This window comes from Anomaloglossus baeobatrachus, chromosome 12 (genome assembly GCF_048569485.1).
Source record: "Anomaloglossus baeobatrachus isolate aAnoBae1 chromosome 12, aAnoBae1.hap1, whole genome shotgun sequence".
In the NCBI taxonomy this organism is placed as follows: domain Eukaryota; kingdom Metazoa; phylum Chordata; class Amphibia; order Anura; family Aromobatidae; genus Anomaloglossus; species Anomaloglossus baeobatrachus.
In genome coordinates, this window is record NC_134364.1 from 25231374 (window position 1) to 25246899 (window position 15526).

General features: G+C 46.8%; 1 protein-coding gene across 3 annotated transcripts in view; it reads left to right on the plus strand.

Annotated features, from left to right (window-relative positions):
- Positions 1-15526, plus strand: part of NIN (ninein) — a 108809-nt gene that overhangs the window by 39929 nt on the left and 53354 nt on the right. For all 3 annotated transcript variants that reach the window (XM_075330108.1, XM_075330109.1, XM_075330110.1), the window contains exon 4: positions 11376-11545. In XM_075330108.1, coding sequence (XP_075186223.1) covers positions 11376-11545 — 170 coding nt within the window. The remainder of the gene's footprint in view (positions 1-11375; positions 11546-15526) is intronic.

Below are 15526 nucleotides of genomic sequence, written 5' to 3' on the forward strand. Positions count from 1 at the left end.
GGCGTACTACTGTGGGCGAGTGGTTGCAGTTACCCCGGAGCCCTGGACCCCTAATGGAAAAAAACTGGTATTTTAGGCAAAGAAGACCAAAGACCTGTGATAGTTGGTGGCCCGTTTAGAGACTTTGCTGCACTACGGGTATGCTCCATCTTGCCGTAAACACCCTGCACCTCTTTTACTCCATTTTTGAAGGACAATTCCCAGGGGACACTAAAAAGCTCATGTAACTCCATAGACCTTTAGTAAATCAGAATGTTATAGGCAGAAAGCAACAAAAGATGAAAAATCGTCCAAATTGCTTTTTGAGAAAAAAATTGAAAATCTGTGTACCCGAGCTCTTCCTTTAAAGCAAAGGCTCAGACACTGCTGTCAGTGAAAACCTAATCATGATGCGATCATGATGGATGATCGGCTTATCCCCCTCCCCCGCTCTCCTCCGCCCTCTTCCTACTTCTTGCATTAGTCCTACTTCTGTAGTGAAGAGGTCATTTCGACCCGAGGAGACGGGGAATAGATGGATTCAGAGAAGGCATTGAGCTGAAGGAGCGAGATCCGGCACAATAGGAGGCCCCATTACCAAAGGACTCTGGGGGTTCTTACAAGGCTGAGACTAATCACAGGGTCCCAATTATACCCAGCGAACACATCCTTCACAGCTCGTACAATGGCCCGGGCCTGGTTCCCACTTCATCATTTGTGCGCTGTATGACGGGGCAGGAAGGCAGCTGCGTGCGCTATATGGGGGGCTATAATGAGTTAGTGTATGAAAGTGCAAATCCCCTTCAGCTGCGCTCTCTAAATTGCAGCCTTCATATATAACATGGCATTCCTTAAGGGGGAAGGTAGCAATCTATCCTTAAAGGGGTTTCTTAAAGTATTTGCTACACTTGTAACCAGGGTAATGCATTTATCACTGGTGGCAAATTCATGAAAGGAAGGAACTTTGGTTCAGCAGAACCATCCAAGGTCCAAGTATATGAGATATGGATCTTTATAAGGCACCTGTAGATCCACAGGATGAATGTTTGCTCTCTGGGAGTCCTGTAAGAACAGGGGTGCCAAATCTCTCTGTGCGCTTTGAAACAGCCAGCAGTGAGCATGTGCAGCTATCGGAGTGGTGGTTGCACATGCTCACTAGGTTTTCATCCCCACAGGGGACTTGGGCCCCTCATTCTTTGTATTGGTGGTCTGACCCATATTTATCAACTACACACATGATAGATGATTAATGTTTTTGTTTTTAAGGGTCATCCCCTTCAAGGATGACCTGTCACTTGCTTAAAATTTGTATGTTATTTATATCTTTTTTTCTCACCTATTGTAAATGCCGCTGTTCTCCTCAATCCGGCGATGGCTTTCTTTTGTTCCTGCGCCTCTCCGTTCCAGAGATATGGCCTCTTATTCCTGGTTTATAAAGTCATTTTTTTTAATTTTTTTTTTGTTTTTTTTGCCAAGTGGGAGTGTTCCTTTAGTAGACGCCCATGAAGAAGGTGGACACCACACCCACTTGGCTTACAAGAATAGCTTTGTATACAGAGAAGAGGAGGCCATATCTTGGGAATGAGGAGGTGCAGGAACTAAAGAAAAGCATTGACGGATTCAGGAAAACAGCGGCATTTACGACAGGTAGAAAGAAAAGGCAAGTGAGAGTGTCACAGCCGGGAATAGAAGCTATACCGGCCGTATAGGATAACACAAAGGGAGAAGAAAAGGAATGTGTTACGAGGGGGACCCGGGGAAGCGTGCCAAGATGGGGAATGGACAGCTTCCGCCGGTCAAGGTCCACTGTGCGGTGTAAGGGACCGCCGCTATGGTGGGTGAAGAGTGAGCGGGTTGCTGCTAGCGATCGTCTGGAATGTCACAGACTATCTATGTACACCGATCTGCCCTAACCCGTGTGGGTTGTATGGCAGGGATCACACGGCTCGGTGTACCTGTTGCACGGGGAAGCACAGAGGTGCCCACGCACGTGTGCCAGTGGAAGTCACGAGAATATGGCACGAGGGTAGCACAGAGGTGCCCACGCACGTGTGCTTTCAATAACCAGGTGAGTCCAGTGGAGACTTGAGGAGCTCACCTGGGACAGGAACACGGCCTGTAGAAGGAGCTACTGCCAGAGCAGCAAGGCAGGGACACGGCCTGCAAACCAGGTGCTGCCTAAGCAGCAAGGGCCAAGCCCACAGAAGAAGATAATGCCTGAGCAGTGGCGTGGCAGCACGCTGCAAGACATCCAAACATAGAAGGACGGTCGCGCGCCGCCATGATGGCAGGAGGAGCTTTTAAGGAGGTGTAGCTCCAGCCAAGGGCGGGCGCGAGGCGGAGATGACGGACTTGACCCAATCAGGATCCACGACATCCCAGCCTGGCCAGTCAGGATTCACCACGTCACCAGCCTTGTCATCAAGCCGTGTGACGTCAGTGGGCGAATCAGGATCCACCAAGCATAGCACATGCTCACCCTCCTGCCTCTGGGAAATAGAGGCGGGATCCTCGGTCTCACAATGTGTAGAGATAACGGGAGTCTCACTGCTTCCCTGAGCAGCAAATCTCTGCACATTGCGCAACCTCACAGACCTTCGAGGCTGCTGAGCAGGAGGAGCTGTGGCAGGCAAGGAATAGGAGACCGCCTCATTTCTTGCAACAGGAGTACCACTAGGTGTCACCCTTGTGCTGCCTCTCTGAGGAGGTTTCTCCTGCACTCTGCGCAGTCTGGCAGACCTTCGGCGCTGCGGAGCAGGAGCGCTCGTGGCAGGCAAGGAGACTGTCTCATTCCTTGCCACAGGAGAGCCACGAGGTGTAACAGGAATGCCCTATCGCTAGGGGAAGTGGTGACTCCTGACCACAACCTGCAGCTCACCCTCGCTGCCCTCACCGACCCTATATAGGTTCGGCACTTGGGGCCCTATTTTACTCTGGCAAATGGGCCCCTTAATCAACACCACTATAAGTAATGGAAGACAAAAGGGAACAAAACAGGGGAAACACAAAAGGAATCACCAGAACCCTGGTAGATAGCAAAGACAACCACAGAAGACTTAAGCAACTGAAGATGGCTTCTCCACAGCTCAGTCAGGAACAAACTATTAACCGCACCCAAATTCCCCCAGGGTGAGGTTTAAAAAGGAAGTGAGAGGTTGGCAACTGAGAGGAAAAACTGACAGTTTCCCAGGGTCTTAAGCGGGCTTTACACCCAGCGACATCGCTAGCGATGTCGCTGCCGATCGCACCCGCCCCCGTCGGTTGTGTGTCACGGGCAAATCGCTGCCCGTGGTGCACAATATCGTTAGGCCCTGTCACACGGACTTACCTTCCCTGCGACGTCGCTGTGGCCGCGAACCGCCTCCTTTCTAAGGGGGCGGTTCGTGCGGCGTCACAGTGACGTCACACGGCAGGCGGCCAATAGAAGCAGAGGGGCGGAGAGCAGCCGAAGGAAAGACGTCCACCTCGTTGCCGGAGGACACAGGTAAGCTGTTGTTCGTCCTTCCCGGGGTGTCGCACATAGCGATGTGTGCTGCCTCAGGAACGACGAACCACCTGCGTGCAAAAGCAGCAACGATAATCGGGATTACAACGATCAACGATAAGGTGAGTATTTTTGGTCGTTCGTACGTGTCACACGCAACGACGTCACTAACGAGGCCGGATGTGCATCACGAATTCCGTGACCCCCAACGACATCTCGTTAGCGATGTCGCTGCGTGTAAAGCCCGCTTTAGAGTCTGCAGGTTCAGAAACAGGCAACTGTCAGACAACAACACATGCTGCCAATCTCGGCCAGTGGATTGTCAGCCGGCATGATACATCCGTGACGGAGAGGTCCTCTAAAGTTCCAACTTTAACAAATGTTGAGCGTCAATTCTTAACCATTTTTATAGAAAAGGAATACCTTATCTACACTGGCTGAGGGTTTGCTACAGTTGCATCCTGTCTCAGTAAACATATAGGCTGCCGTCCTGATCCATTTTACCTATTTAACCTCCTGAACACGTTGGATCACTCGTCCGTAGTCTTGACGTTTGGGTGTGTGATGCTTTCCGGCAGACTATTTCTCTGCTTTTCGTCTCTACTCCTGATTTCCATTCTCCCTAATGACTGGATGCCGGGTAATGTCTCATTTTTGCAATTAGTCTTCCGAGGCCTCAGCCGCTCCATTAGTGACAGAATTTTTAAAACCCCGGCGACGTCTCCGCTTTAATCATTCCTTCTCGTTTTGAACGCTTAGGACATAACTTTGCTAAATTAGCTGCTTGGAATGTGAAGCCAGAATTTTTTTCTATATTTTTTTTTTATTTTTCTTGATCATAAGAGTGTAATTAATTATACGCTCCTCAACACTAAAATGACAACTCCAAGAAGGAAATGTGGTGTAATTCTGGAAATCACAGGATGGAGATGTGTTACGGTCACGATGACTATGTGATAGCAGGGAACCTGGGCTCTAAGCTGTCCCTAAAGCTAGGGGGCCCTATGCTGTCCCTAATCTCAGCGATACTTCTGATGGTGGAGATGCCTGAGTCTCCTTTCTGGCCATGCTCCTGACCAGTCCTGATCTGTTTTCCCCACTCCCCATCTACCCAGGGAGGGACTGGACAGGAGTATGATGAAACCCACAGATAGACAAGGGGAAAAAACAAAACTGCCACACAGCGCGCACACAAAGGTAAAGACAATAAGAGATTCAGGAGGAAAACAATAGTAGGAAGAAAGTACAAAACCACACCAAGCAAAAAGCACAACTTTCACCAAAGCATTTGGGACACGACACCTCACAGATAACTTAGAATAAACTATAGCTGGCATGGGTAGAAGGTTTCAACCAGCATAAATAGGAGGGAAGCAGATGTGATAGGTTTCCCCCACAACATGTGATAGAGGAACAAGCAGACTAGCAGAGATTAACTCTTGCTAGCCTGCCTATGATTCAGCACACAGCAAGTCGCCTCCCGAGTCTGCCTGTGTTGATCCCAGACACCAGAGAAACCATCGGTTGGAGTGTCAGTCTGCCATGTGAACAGATCCAATGCCGCCATGACAGTCGAGGAAGATTGTGACAGCTACTGATAATTGAAACAAAATTTGATGACCAGCTTAAAATACGACCACGCCAGGCCACATGTTCCTTCTACTACTGAGTGACCTAAACCTGCTCCTATGGCAGCATAGTCTCCGGACTTGTCTCCATCGGGAATGTTATTAGTCAGTGATTACACAGCAGCTGCCAGCAGAGGATCTTGATAGTTTGCTCAAGTGCATTCAGCAGCAGAAGCGTCCTCAGATGACCATGAATGACCTCAGTGATGGCAGCTGAGGCTGGAAGTGTTGGGATTTCTGCACTGGGCTGTCACACTCCAGACTGATTAAATCGAAAAGGTTTTAAGAATTTTGTTTCCATTTTTTTTTTTTTTTTTTCCATCATTTGCAGATCAGTAACATGTCTCCATCCCGTGATTTCTGTAATTCCACGTTTCCTTCTTGGTGTGGTAATTTCATTGTTGAGTATATAACACCGCCATCAATCCCCCACCTTCTTGCCACTTGTTCTTATATACAGCCGTATAATGGCGCACACGGGCGCCCCAACCGGATCGTCAGCGGCATCTGTTCACGCCATGATAGGTAGCCGTGATTAAATTTGTCCCTCGCTAATAAATGAAGGAGATTAATTTAAGGCTGGGGCTGGAGGTTGCGGTGTTTGACCCTGTAGTAGCGGTGCAGAATACGAGATTACGGTAAGGAGGGGAATCTAGAAAATGGGTGAAATGTAATTTTGTGTTGAGCTGCGTGGGTCCTATAATTAATAATTAGGTTTTGGGCACAGCTGCACCCTTTTTTTTTTTTTTTTAAGATTATTTTTCACTGGTAAGTGTGACTTTTACTGGAGGAGTACTGATGTGTCGCCGTGTTACAGAATATTGGTGCTCTGTAGTATACACTAATCACAAAAAGATCGGGATGTTTTTGGCTTTCGGCTGAAATTTTACGTAAAACTTAAAGTTTAAAGTTTCTATGGGATTAAGGTCTGGAGAAAGTACCGGCTGCTCCATCTGAGGTCTCTAGCAGCCGTTCCCTAATGATGCGATCTCGATGAGCTGTAGCATTTTTCCTCCATGAAGGTGAAATTAGTCCTGTGTTGCTCATGCAGAGGTGCAATGACTGGAGTAATGATGTTATTCCAGTAGTAAGGGCTGTCACTGCACCATTCACACAGTGTAGGGCCGTTCGGTATTGACAAGACACACCGACCCACACTAACACCACCAAAGGCTCATCTAGGGCCAAGTGCCTGATGCACAGCGCTCTCCTTGACGTCTCCAGCATTGCAGGCGGCCATCATTTTAGCTCAGCGTGAATTGGCTTTAATCAGTGAACAGCACTGAGGCCACTGGTCCCTCGTCCAGCAAGATGACGCTTGTGATTGGTGGTGTGGTCAGGTACGTAGATGATGCCTGTGCCTGGTGGTGCAGTCAGAAACCTTGCAGATCATCCATCTATCACGCAGTCCACGCTGTTGTAAACAGTTTTGAATGGTTTGACGTGACACTTGGGGGCCTCTCGCCTCCCTTAAATGTTCCTGGATTTGTGTGGCATTCATCATCTGGATCATAAGGGCATTGTTCACAATTAAGCGGTCATCCGGGTGGGATGTGGTCAAAGGACGTCCACTTCTCTGCTTTTCTGTGACTCTAAAGGCTGCTTTACATGGTACGACCGATTGTGCGATTTCACAATCGATCGTACCCGCCCCCGTCCTTTTTGCGTCACGGGCAAATCGCTGCCTGTGTCGCACAAAGTCAGTAACCGCCGTCACACATACTTACCTCTCGTGCGACCTCGCTGTGGGCGGCGAACGTCCACTTCCTGGAGTGGGAGGGACGTTCGGCGTCACAGCGACATCACACGGCCGCCGGCCAATGGAAGCGGAGGGGCGGAGATGAGCGGGACGTAAACACCCCGCCCACCTCCTTCCTTCACATAGCCGGCGGCGGCCGCGTGACACAGGTGAGCTTCTGTTCATCGTTCCCGGGGTGTCACACGGAGCGACGTGTGCTACCCTGGAAACGATGAACAACTAAATTTAAACGATATTATGGAACCTAGCGAGCAGTACACGACTCACGATTTGTGAGCGATACTGCGTCGCTAGGAGGTGTCACACAGGCCGGCATCGCCAGCGATGCCGGATGTGCGTCACAAAAACCGTGACCCCCGACGATCTATCGCACGATAGATTGTCTGGTGTAAAGCAGCCTTTACAGTCTCTCTGAGTCTCTGTACAACCTGCTAGTGACACTCTAAGCTCCGTAGCCACTTCCGTCTGAGAACATCCTGCTTGAAGCCTCACAATATTGCGGTGCTGCTGATCAATTGTTAGTGTCATCTTGGTCTCATGATGTCAAAATATGAACAGCTGGATGAGGACAGTTTAATACCAATTGTAATTGAACTCTGAAATTTATTGGATGATTCATGTATCAAACTCTTGTTCTAAATTTTGGCATTAAAGGGAACCTGTCGGGTGCAATATGCACCCAGAACCCCGAGCAGTTTTGGGTGTATATTGCTAATCCCTGCCTAACTGTCCCTTTATACACTAGCATAGATAAAGAGATCTATAGAAAAAGTATTTCTAAAGATCTTTTATCGTATGCTAATGAGCGCAGGGACTAGTCCCCAAGGGTGTTACTTTCACCGACTAGTCCGTCCTCTTAGGATGTTAGTATACACAGGAGCATGCTAACATGCTATTCAATGCAGCATCACCATCGGTGCCGAGCGTACCTGCGTCCGCGGTGAACACTGAAACTGAATGCCCCGCACTTCCGGTCAAGCGCACCAGACCTCTCTGAAGCCGGGACACGTACACCTGGCTTCATATTGCGCATGATCGGAAGTGGCGGGCATGAAGCTTCAGCGTTCACCATGGACGATTTCATGGATAGAACCCATACCTGTAATCTATGGGGCTGTTCACATGTCCATTATTAATCCTAGGCGGTCGGATAGCAAAAATCATGAAGATTTTCATGTTTATGAGTTGAGGAAAAACCCGGACAGAGCATGGACTCCTTGCTAGTGCGCGTGTTTCACAAAAAGTGAAGCTTAAAGGGGTTGTCCAATACTCGGACAAAGGTTTCTCTAAATTTCCCCATGTTGAAATATAAATAGTTGGTGTTGCGGCCCGGATGCTGTTGCGGCTCGGAGCTCAACCGTTAATGATTCTCTGAATTCTTGATTCATTCAGTTAAAACTAACATTCCGAGTTGCATTTCTGATGTCATTGGATGCTGTTTCATCTGTAGTAAGTGAGAATGATGCAGACTATTAGCGGCCAGTGACTATTATGCCACATGAGCGCTGCAGCCAATATCCAGGCACCATCGACGCTGGAACAGCACCAGAGCGGAATGTGGGCTGTGTCTTTATTTTGTAAGAATATAGTGATTGCTTCTTGGTCAACCCTTCCTCAAACAAACCCTATAAGAAATCTTAAATTATTATTATTATTGTTTTTTTTTTTTTTTTTTTTTTTTTTTTTTTTTTTTTTTGCAAACAAAAAATGCTGATATGTTAAAAACTGAAATGGATGAAAATCTGATCCAAAACTATGAAACTCAGTTTTTCACATACAAAAAAAAGTTTATTTTGTAATTTTTTTTTCCTTTTCTTTTTTTTTTCTCTCTTTTTTTTTTCCCAATTTATCAGTAAATTGTAGTAATTAGAATATTCTATTCTTATTTGGTCATTGTCTTTGGAAGGCAGAACGCCGGCGTCTCGCCCACAGATCAGAGCGCTCTCCGCTCCTGATGAATTTACGGGATCAATTTATTTTTCCAACAAATAACTAGTTCTCCGGGCTGGATATTAAATAATGTATCTGCACCGCCTCCAGATGATGCACTCCAAGCCCCCCGCTCACTATTAAAGGAATCTATCAGCAGAAAGTTGGATCATAAGGTGTTTTTGAAGTGTTCGGCTCAAAGGACTCCTGCCATTGATGTGTCGGCTGAAGATGTTTTTGTAATTTTTTTTTTTTTTTTCTTGTGTGATCACAATCAACACTTCTTCCCTTCCCCTCCTGCACCCGCTCCCTTCATCCAAGGTCTTATTAATTTCATGTCGTCCAGACATTTCTTTTGTCCTTGAACAACATGTAGGAATATAAATTAATGGGAGCAAATTTAAACACCTTATTAAAAAAAACCCTAGTGCTGAACACAAGGGGATCCCGACCACCCAGGCGTATATTGTGCTAGATGTAAGAATCCCTTTGTGTAGTCTATATAATCAACCTGCCGGGTGCAAATGGCGGGGACTATTCACAATATGCTAAATGGGGGGAAAAAAAATCACAGGGCGCAGACGTTTTTGGATGAGGTTTAGCACCATTGTGCAATGCTTCTGTGGTTTTATTGATTGTGCATGAGAGAAATGATGGGAAAGTCATGGTAGAGGTACCACGCCATAGGGGGAAATGATGGCAAAGTCATGGTAGAGGTACCACGCCATAGGGGGAAATGATGGCAAAGTCATAGTAGAGGTACCACGCCATAGGGGGAAAATGATGGCAAAGTCATAGTAGAGGTACCACGCCATAGGGGGAAATGATGGCAAAGTCATGGTAGAGGTACCACGCCATAGGGGGAAATGATGGCAAAGTCATGGTAGAGGTACCACGCCATAGGGGGAAATGATGGCAAAGTCATGGTAGAGGTACCACGCCATAGGGGGAAATGATGGGAAAGTCATGGTAGAAGTACTCCACCATGGTAGTATTTGGGATTATAGACGTTGCTTGTGTTTTAGACTATCGTTCATGGTCGGGGTGAATTTTGACGTGTTGGTTCAGATGGGGCTAAATTTATTTCTTCTTCCTACTTGGCCATCGCCCTTATGGTGGTCTTGATTTTAGATGCTGCAATACCTTCCATTTGTTGAGGTTGGCCAAACTACTTGACCTTTTGGATACTCCTGTTTTGGCCTCTCGTATGTAAATATCATCATAATTGGGCTATTTTTTTACACTGCTGTCCATCTTTTTGATGTCCCGAAATGTGGTTGCACAAAGCCGTATAGTGTCTGTGAAAATGACACTTTACAAAGCCAATGAAAAATTGGCTATAGCCATATGATAGCTGGTGGCCAAATAATCATTCAGCTGACATTTGTTCTGTCATGGCGTCAACCAAACAATCTGAGAACGAGTGCAGTTCAACTCATTTTTTTCAAAATTGGATCTCTTGGCTGGGTGGACAAGTTGTCCCTTTTTTATAATTAGACTCAATGGAAATTGGATATTGCTGTATAATAGGTTTGGAAAGGCTCCTTGAGGGTTAAAGGACCAGTTATTTAGCTTTACCTGTTGGCAGTCACTTACAAATTTACAGCAGAGGATGTCTAGTTTATCTATAAAAGCTGCAGTTTGGTGGAAACCATTGAACATATCGTTGTAGCCAGCATTGGAGGTAACACTGGACCAATCCTTGGCCTTTGGTAGTAGAGCTTCTAACTTCATATAGTCCAATGCAAGGTGTTGATAATGGTATGCATCATTTGGCTAGTTTTTTGGCTTTGAGCTGTTGAATGTTCAGGAGTTCCCAAAATCTGGTCTAACCTCAAACTGTTACAGACATCTTCCTTAGGTCAACTAAACTTTACCAATTTTAAAACTCCTAAATTCCAAACCATTTATGGTAGTAAAGTCTAGTTGACCTTTCAAAGATGCAGGTTTTCGTCTGTGGAGTTAAAGTTCAGGAACATTACTAACAGGAACTATAAAGTCCTGAATGTCAAACCGATCAAATCTAGTAGACCTATGAAAAATGATGGGTCCATGCCATGAGGTTAGAACAGTCCTTGGCTTTTAGCTGTTGGTCTTCATGAGCTGTCAAACTATGGCCGTAATCTGCTGTTGACCTCTGGAAGATGCAGTTTTTGTCGGTATCTTTTAGTTACCTTGACCCCTGATGGGTGCAGTGTCCATAATACATATAAGAAATTGACTGAGCGTCTCGAAAACTTGGGAGAGTGATGGCCATCAACAAAATCTACACTTGTATATGGTCTATAGTGGGGGTATGGGAACCAGAACTAGACTTATACCTTAGATCTGCTGACCAATGCTGCTTGTGTATATAAGCTCTCGGATCCTACAGGTATGACGGAGGAGATTTTTTTTTGAAGGTTGATGGCTGATTCCTTCATAAAGTTAGGTTTTTGTTTTCTATTTTAATTAAACCTCCTTTTTGAAGAGCTTTCTCTTCATTATTGAACATTTACCTTTTTCAAAAACGCTCTGTTATCACAAGAGGCCAGAGGCTCTTCCATCGATCTCCGTGTAGAGAACTAAACTACTTTATTTTGATTTTTGACGCCAGATTGCTCCCCCGAAGCCCAGCCCAAATACATCAAAGATGGCAAGCGTTACGGCCGCCGCTCTGTGCCAGAGCTTGAAGACTCGCTGGAAGAGTTTGATGAAGAGACCGTAATTGAACCTGAAGATGAAGGGACGAGGTCCTCACAGGTCAGCTCCAGGAACTGCGAAGAGGTAAGAAAATAAATTAATTTTGTGGCTTTAGGGGGACATTTATTTTTCTTTGCCATCTGGCGGGTGACGGATACTTTCTCGGGATTCGCTCTAGCTGCTCCCGGTTATCTTTGGTGGGTCATCTTCAATTTCAGTTGGTGTAGTTAAGAAACCTAATTAATTGTCTCTTGGACACTTCATCAGGAGGCACAGTTATGGGGTCAGGATGAATGGGGTATATAAATCTGGTTTAATTGCATCCTTACCTTGAATGAGATTGGTTACATCCTACCTTTGTATTTTAATCCATCGGTCAAGGCAAATTGACTTGTTAGGGCACTGCCAGCCGTCACGTGGCTGTACCCTTGGTTAGGTTTGTTCTCTTCCAGAACTGGGGACTTGACTTAATCTGACCTGAGCATCATCCTCATGGAGGCTGCAATTTCTGACCATGTTAATACTGATATTTCAGTTTCCTCTTTAGTGTCATCCACCTGTACGGGCAGGGCCGGCTCCGGGTGAAAAAGTCTCAGTGGGCCCCATAAACATGCAGACACATACACAGATGTGTACAGATACAAGCATATGTACATATTTGAAGACAAATTAACAAAAATAAATATATCCAGACATAAATATATACATTGACATACATAGATGCGCACACACAAACACATTAGAGATATTAATATGGGGAAACCTGCAGCAGCTTCTCATCTTCCCCGCTTGTTTCCCGTCCAGCTCCTCCTGGGCATGGGGCTGTGCAGGCTTCATGATGGCTGACACTAACAGACATAGCTGTGCACACTGACACTGCTGTATATGCATCACAGTAGGGGCTGGGGGCTACAGTATATACAGCACAGGAGGGGCAGGGGGCATAGACATTACAGAGGGGGCATAAACATTACAGAGGGGGAATAGACATTACTGAGGGGGCATAGACATTACACATTTAACCTATAGAAAATAGTCAGAAATCCACCAATAATATGCTAAATTCCATTTATTAAACATATATCATAAGACAGCAGACAATACAATGCAACAAAAATGGGTGCTCAGTAAGGATGAAAACTAAAGAAAAACACAGCATTGCAGGTCAATGTAAACATAGGGTGGGTATAAAGTACTAGTGCATAATAGCCGCAAAGAAGTACCTGATCAAAAACGTAGAACTCACCCCTAAGCATAAGGTGCCTGTGCAAAGAAGCAGCTAAGGTACTAAGTACATCAATATCTCATAGCACTCACCCATAGTCCCCAGAGTCCTGCAATACTATGTCCCTCCAAGACCCCTATGCGCGTTTCGCGTGGGCTTCTTCCAGGGGGTCATCATTACTGATGTGGGTGGCATACATCTCTGGGGGGTGCCTGCAGCTCTGGGGGAGTGCCCATACAGCTCAGGTCACGGTGGAGGGTCCCGCTGTGCTGGGGGACGCTGGCTAACGCTGCGGCTCTTCTTCATCTGTGGGACTGGAGCACATCGCGTGGTAGCTCTGCCCACAAATTAACTTCAAAGCAGGAGCACGCAGCGATCACTGTGGCCTGCGTGCCAGTGTGGGAAGTGCGGCTGCCGCCCGAGCACTGTGCTCTCCGGAACTGGGCTTGGGGGTCACAGATCTGACGACGGCAAGTGGGCGTCCCCCAGACTGTCCAGGGCCCCGGCACTTGCCCGGTTGCTGACGCCGGTCCTGCATGTGGAAGCATTTAGAATTAGTAATACTGATTGAGACCGGTGTGCTTCGTTACAGGGCGCCGTTTAACCACACACAGTTGTTCAGGACTTAGACATTGATTTTCTATCCTTTAAGATGGATACATAACTGTGAAGTCTTGCGTTATCAGCTCAGATCCCATTCATTTTAATCGGAGCTGACCTGCAGTACCTGGGAATGACCACTATATAGTGTATGGCGCTTTTCTATACGCTAAGAGTTTCCAATGAAGATATCAACTGATTGGTGGGATATCATGGATTTGTTGGTCCCAAACAACCCTACAAGCTGGATTCAGGCAGCGTTATTTAAAAAAATGCGATATTGCAGTTACTGACGTGACGGTCTCCGTGTGCTCTTCTGCAGTGCGGCCCGATGGCGGAGCTTCCTTCTCATTGCCTGCACTATTCTGGTTATTAGTATGGATCAGAACCGCATATGTGGCGTAACAACCTGCCATTTACACTGGCTATAATGCATCCACGTGTAGTCCATGGACCGAATATTTGCTGGTCTGAAGGAGCTGTTAGGTTGATTTACTTTTGTAAATTTAGACCATCGTAAACAGTTTATAAGACTGTTTTCATGACGTTAGACAGCCCCTTTTAAATTCCCCCAGATCTGTCCTGGAGATGTTTGATGGTGAATGCATTCTTGGTGCGGAGGAAAAAAAAAAAATTAGCCTTGTATAAGCGGATTTTTTTTTTTATTTTTATTTTTTTTAAAATTTATATCTCAATATAAAATGCAGCGGGAGATCATAGAAGTCAGAATAAAGCAGATGTGGCGCCCGCTGCGATCAGGTGAACACGCCGACCCCCGAGGACTCGAGGGTTTTTAACAATGTACAATGAGCAGCGGATGCGCAGGTGGCGCCCGGCGTCGGGAGGTGAATACTGATCGGCTTCTCCACCCGGCGTGACGCACTCGATTTCAGTACCAGGGGTTTATAGATCATGTTTTTTTTCTTCTCGGATGCGCTACGTGCCTGCTGCAGCTGCTCCTTACAATATGGTTAATGATGTCTTCCCTCCCTGTCCTCTCCGTAGTATGGCCGCGCCTGCCGGCTCCAGAGGACTATCAGACGCCGGCAGTTTAAACGATCCGCTCGGCTCTTAATTACCTAAATACTGAAGTAAATTACATTGTGACATGTGTTATTTAATGTCCCCACGCTTTCCGAGGGAATCTCTCCCCGGTGATGGATAACTCCTACACGTTTATCTACATTCTCGCTCATTAATATTTTAGCTTTTGGGAGATGGCAACACGAGAAAATGTCCCAATAGCTGGAGATCTATAGGTTGGTTCACATCACGTTTGGCGGGTGTTCAGGCTCTCCGGCACATGAGCTGAACGTATCCGTAGAGCACTATGGGACCCCCACGGTCAGAATACAGAAAGTTGACTTATTGAAAGTGTCTATATGTTTGAGTTGTGATTTGTGGACCTCTATCTTGGATGTCCCATAAAAATGGAGTTCCCCAAAGTGTCTGTCTGCTCCGTCCATCCAGCTTTGGGTTTCTGAGAATTGCGTTGTGCTCCACCTAATCACATTTTGCGCTTCACTTACTCTGGTCCTTGGTGAATCACTGCGACATTACTATTTAGAGGAACCCCACCACCACCCTTGTATTTAAGTGTCCGGCGTGCACAATCTCATCGTGCAGCATAGTGCCGCCCCCCCCCCCCCCCCCCCCCCGAAGCCACCGGGTGACAAATACAATTCTAGTCTAACCATTTTTTTCCAGACATGGCCTCTTTACAGAACAGCACAATATAAATTGTAGAGACGGTAACTTTTGTTGCCAGGGTGCCGAATACTTGTAAAACACAATGATCACTCTTGAACATAACACTCCAGTAAACAAGAGGAGTGTCCTTCAGTTTGCATTACATTAATTTTTTGCTTGCCATCAGTGAGGTGTTCCCTTTTACGCGAGGGGCCTTGTCGGGTGTTCCCTTTTACGCGAGGGGCCTTGTCGGGTGTTCCCTTTTACGCGAGGGGCCTTGTCGGGTGTTCCCTTTTACGCGAGGGGCCTTGTCGGGTGTTCCCTTTTACGCGAGGGGCCTTGTCGGGTGTTCCCTTTTACGCGACGGGCCTTGTCGGGTGTTCCCTTTTACGCGAGGGGCCTTGTCGGGTGTTCCCTTTTACGCGAGGGGCCTTGTCGGGTGTTCCCTTTTACGCGACGGGCCTTGTCGGGTGTTCCCTTTTACGCGACGGGCCTTGTCGGGTGTTCCCTTTTTCGCGACGGGCCTTGTCGGGTGTTCCCTTTTTCGCGAC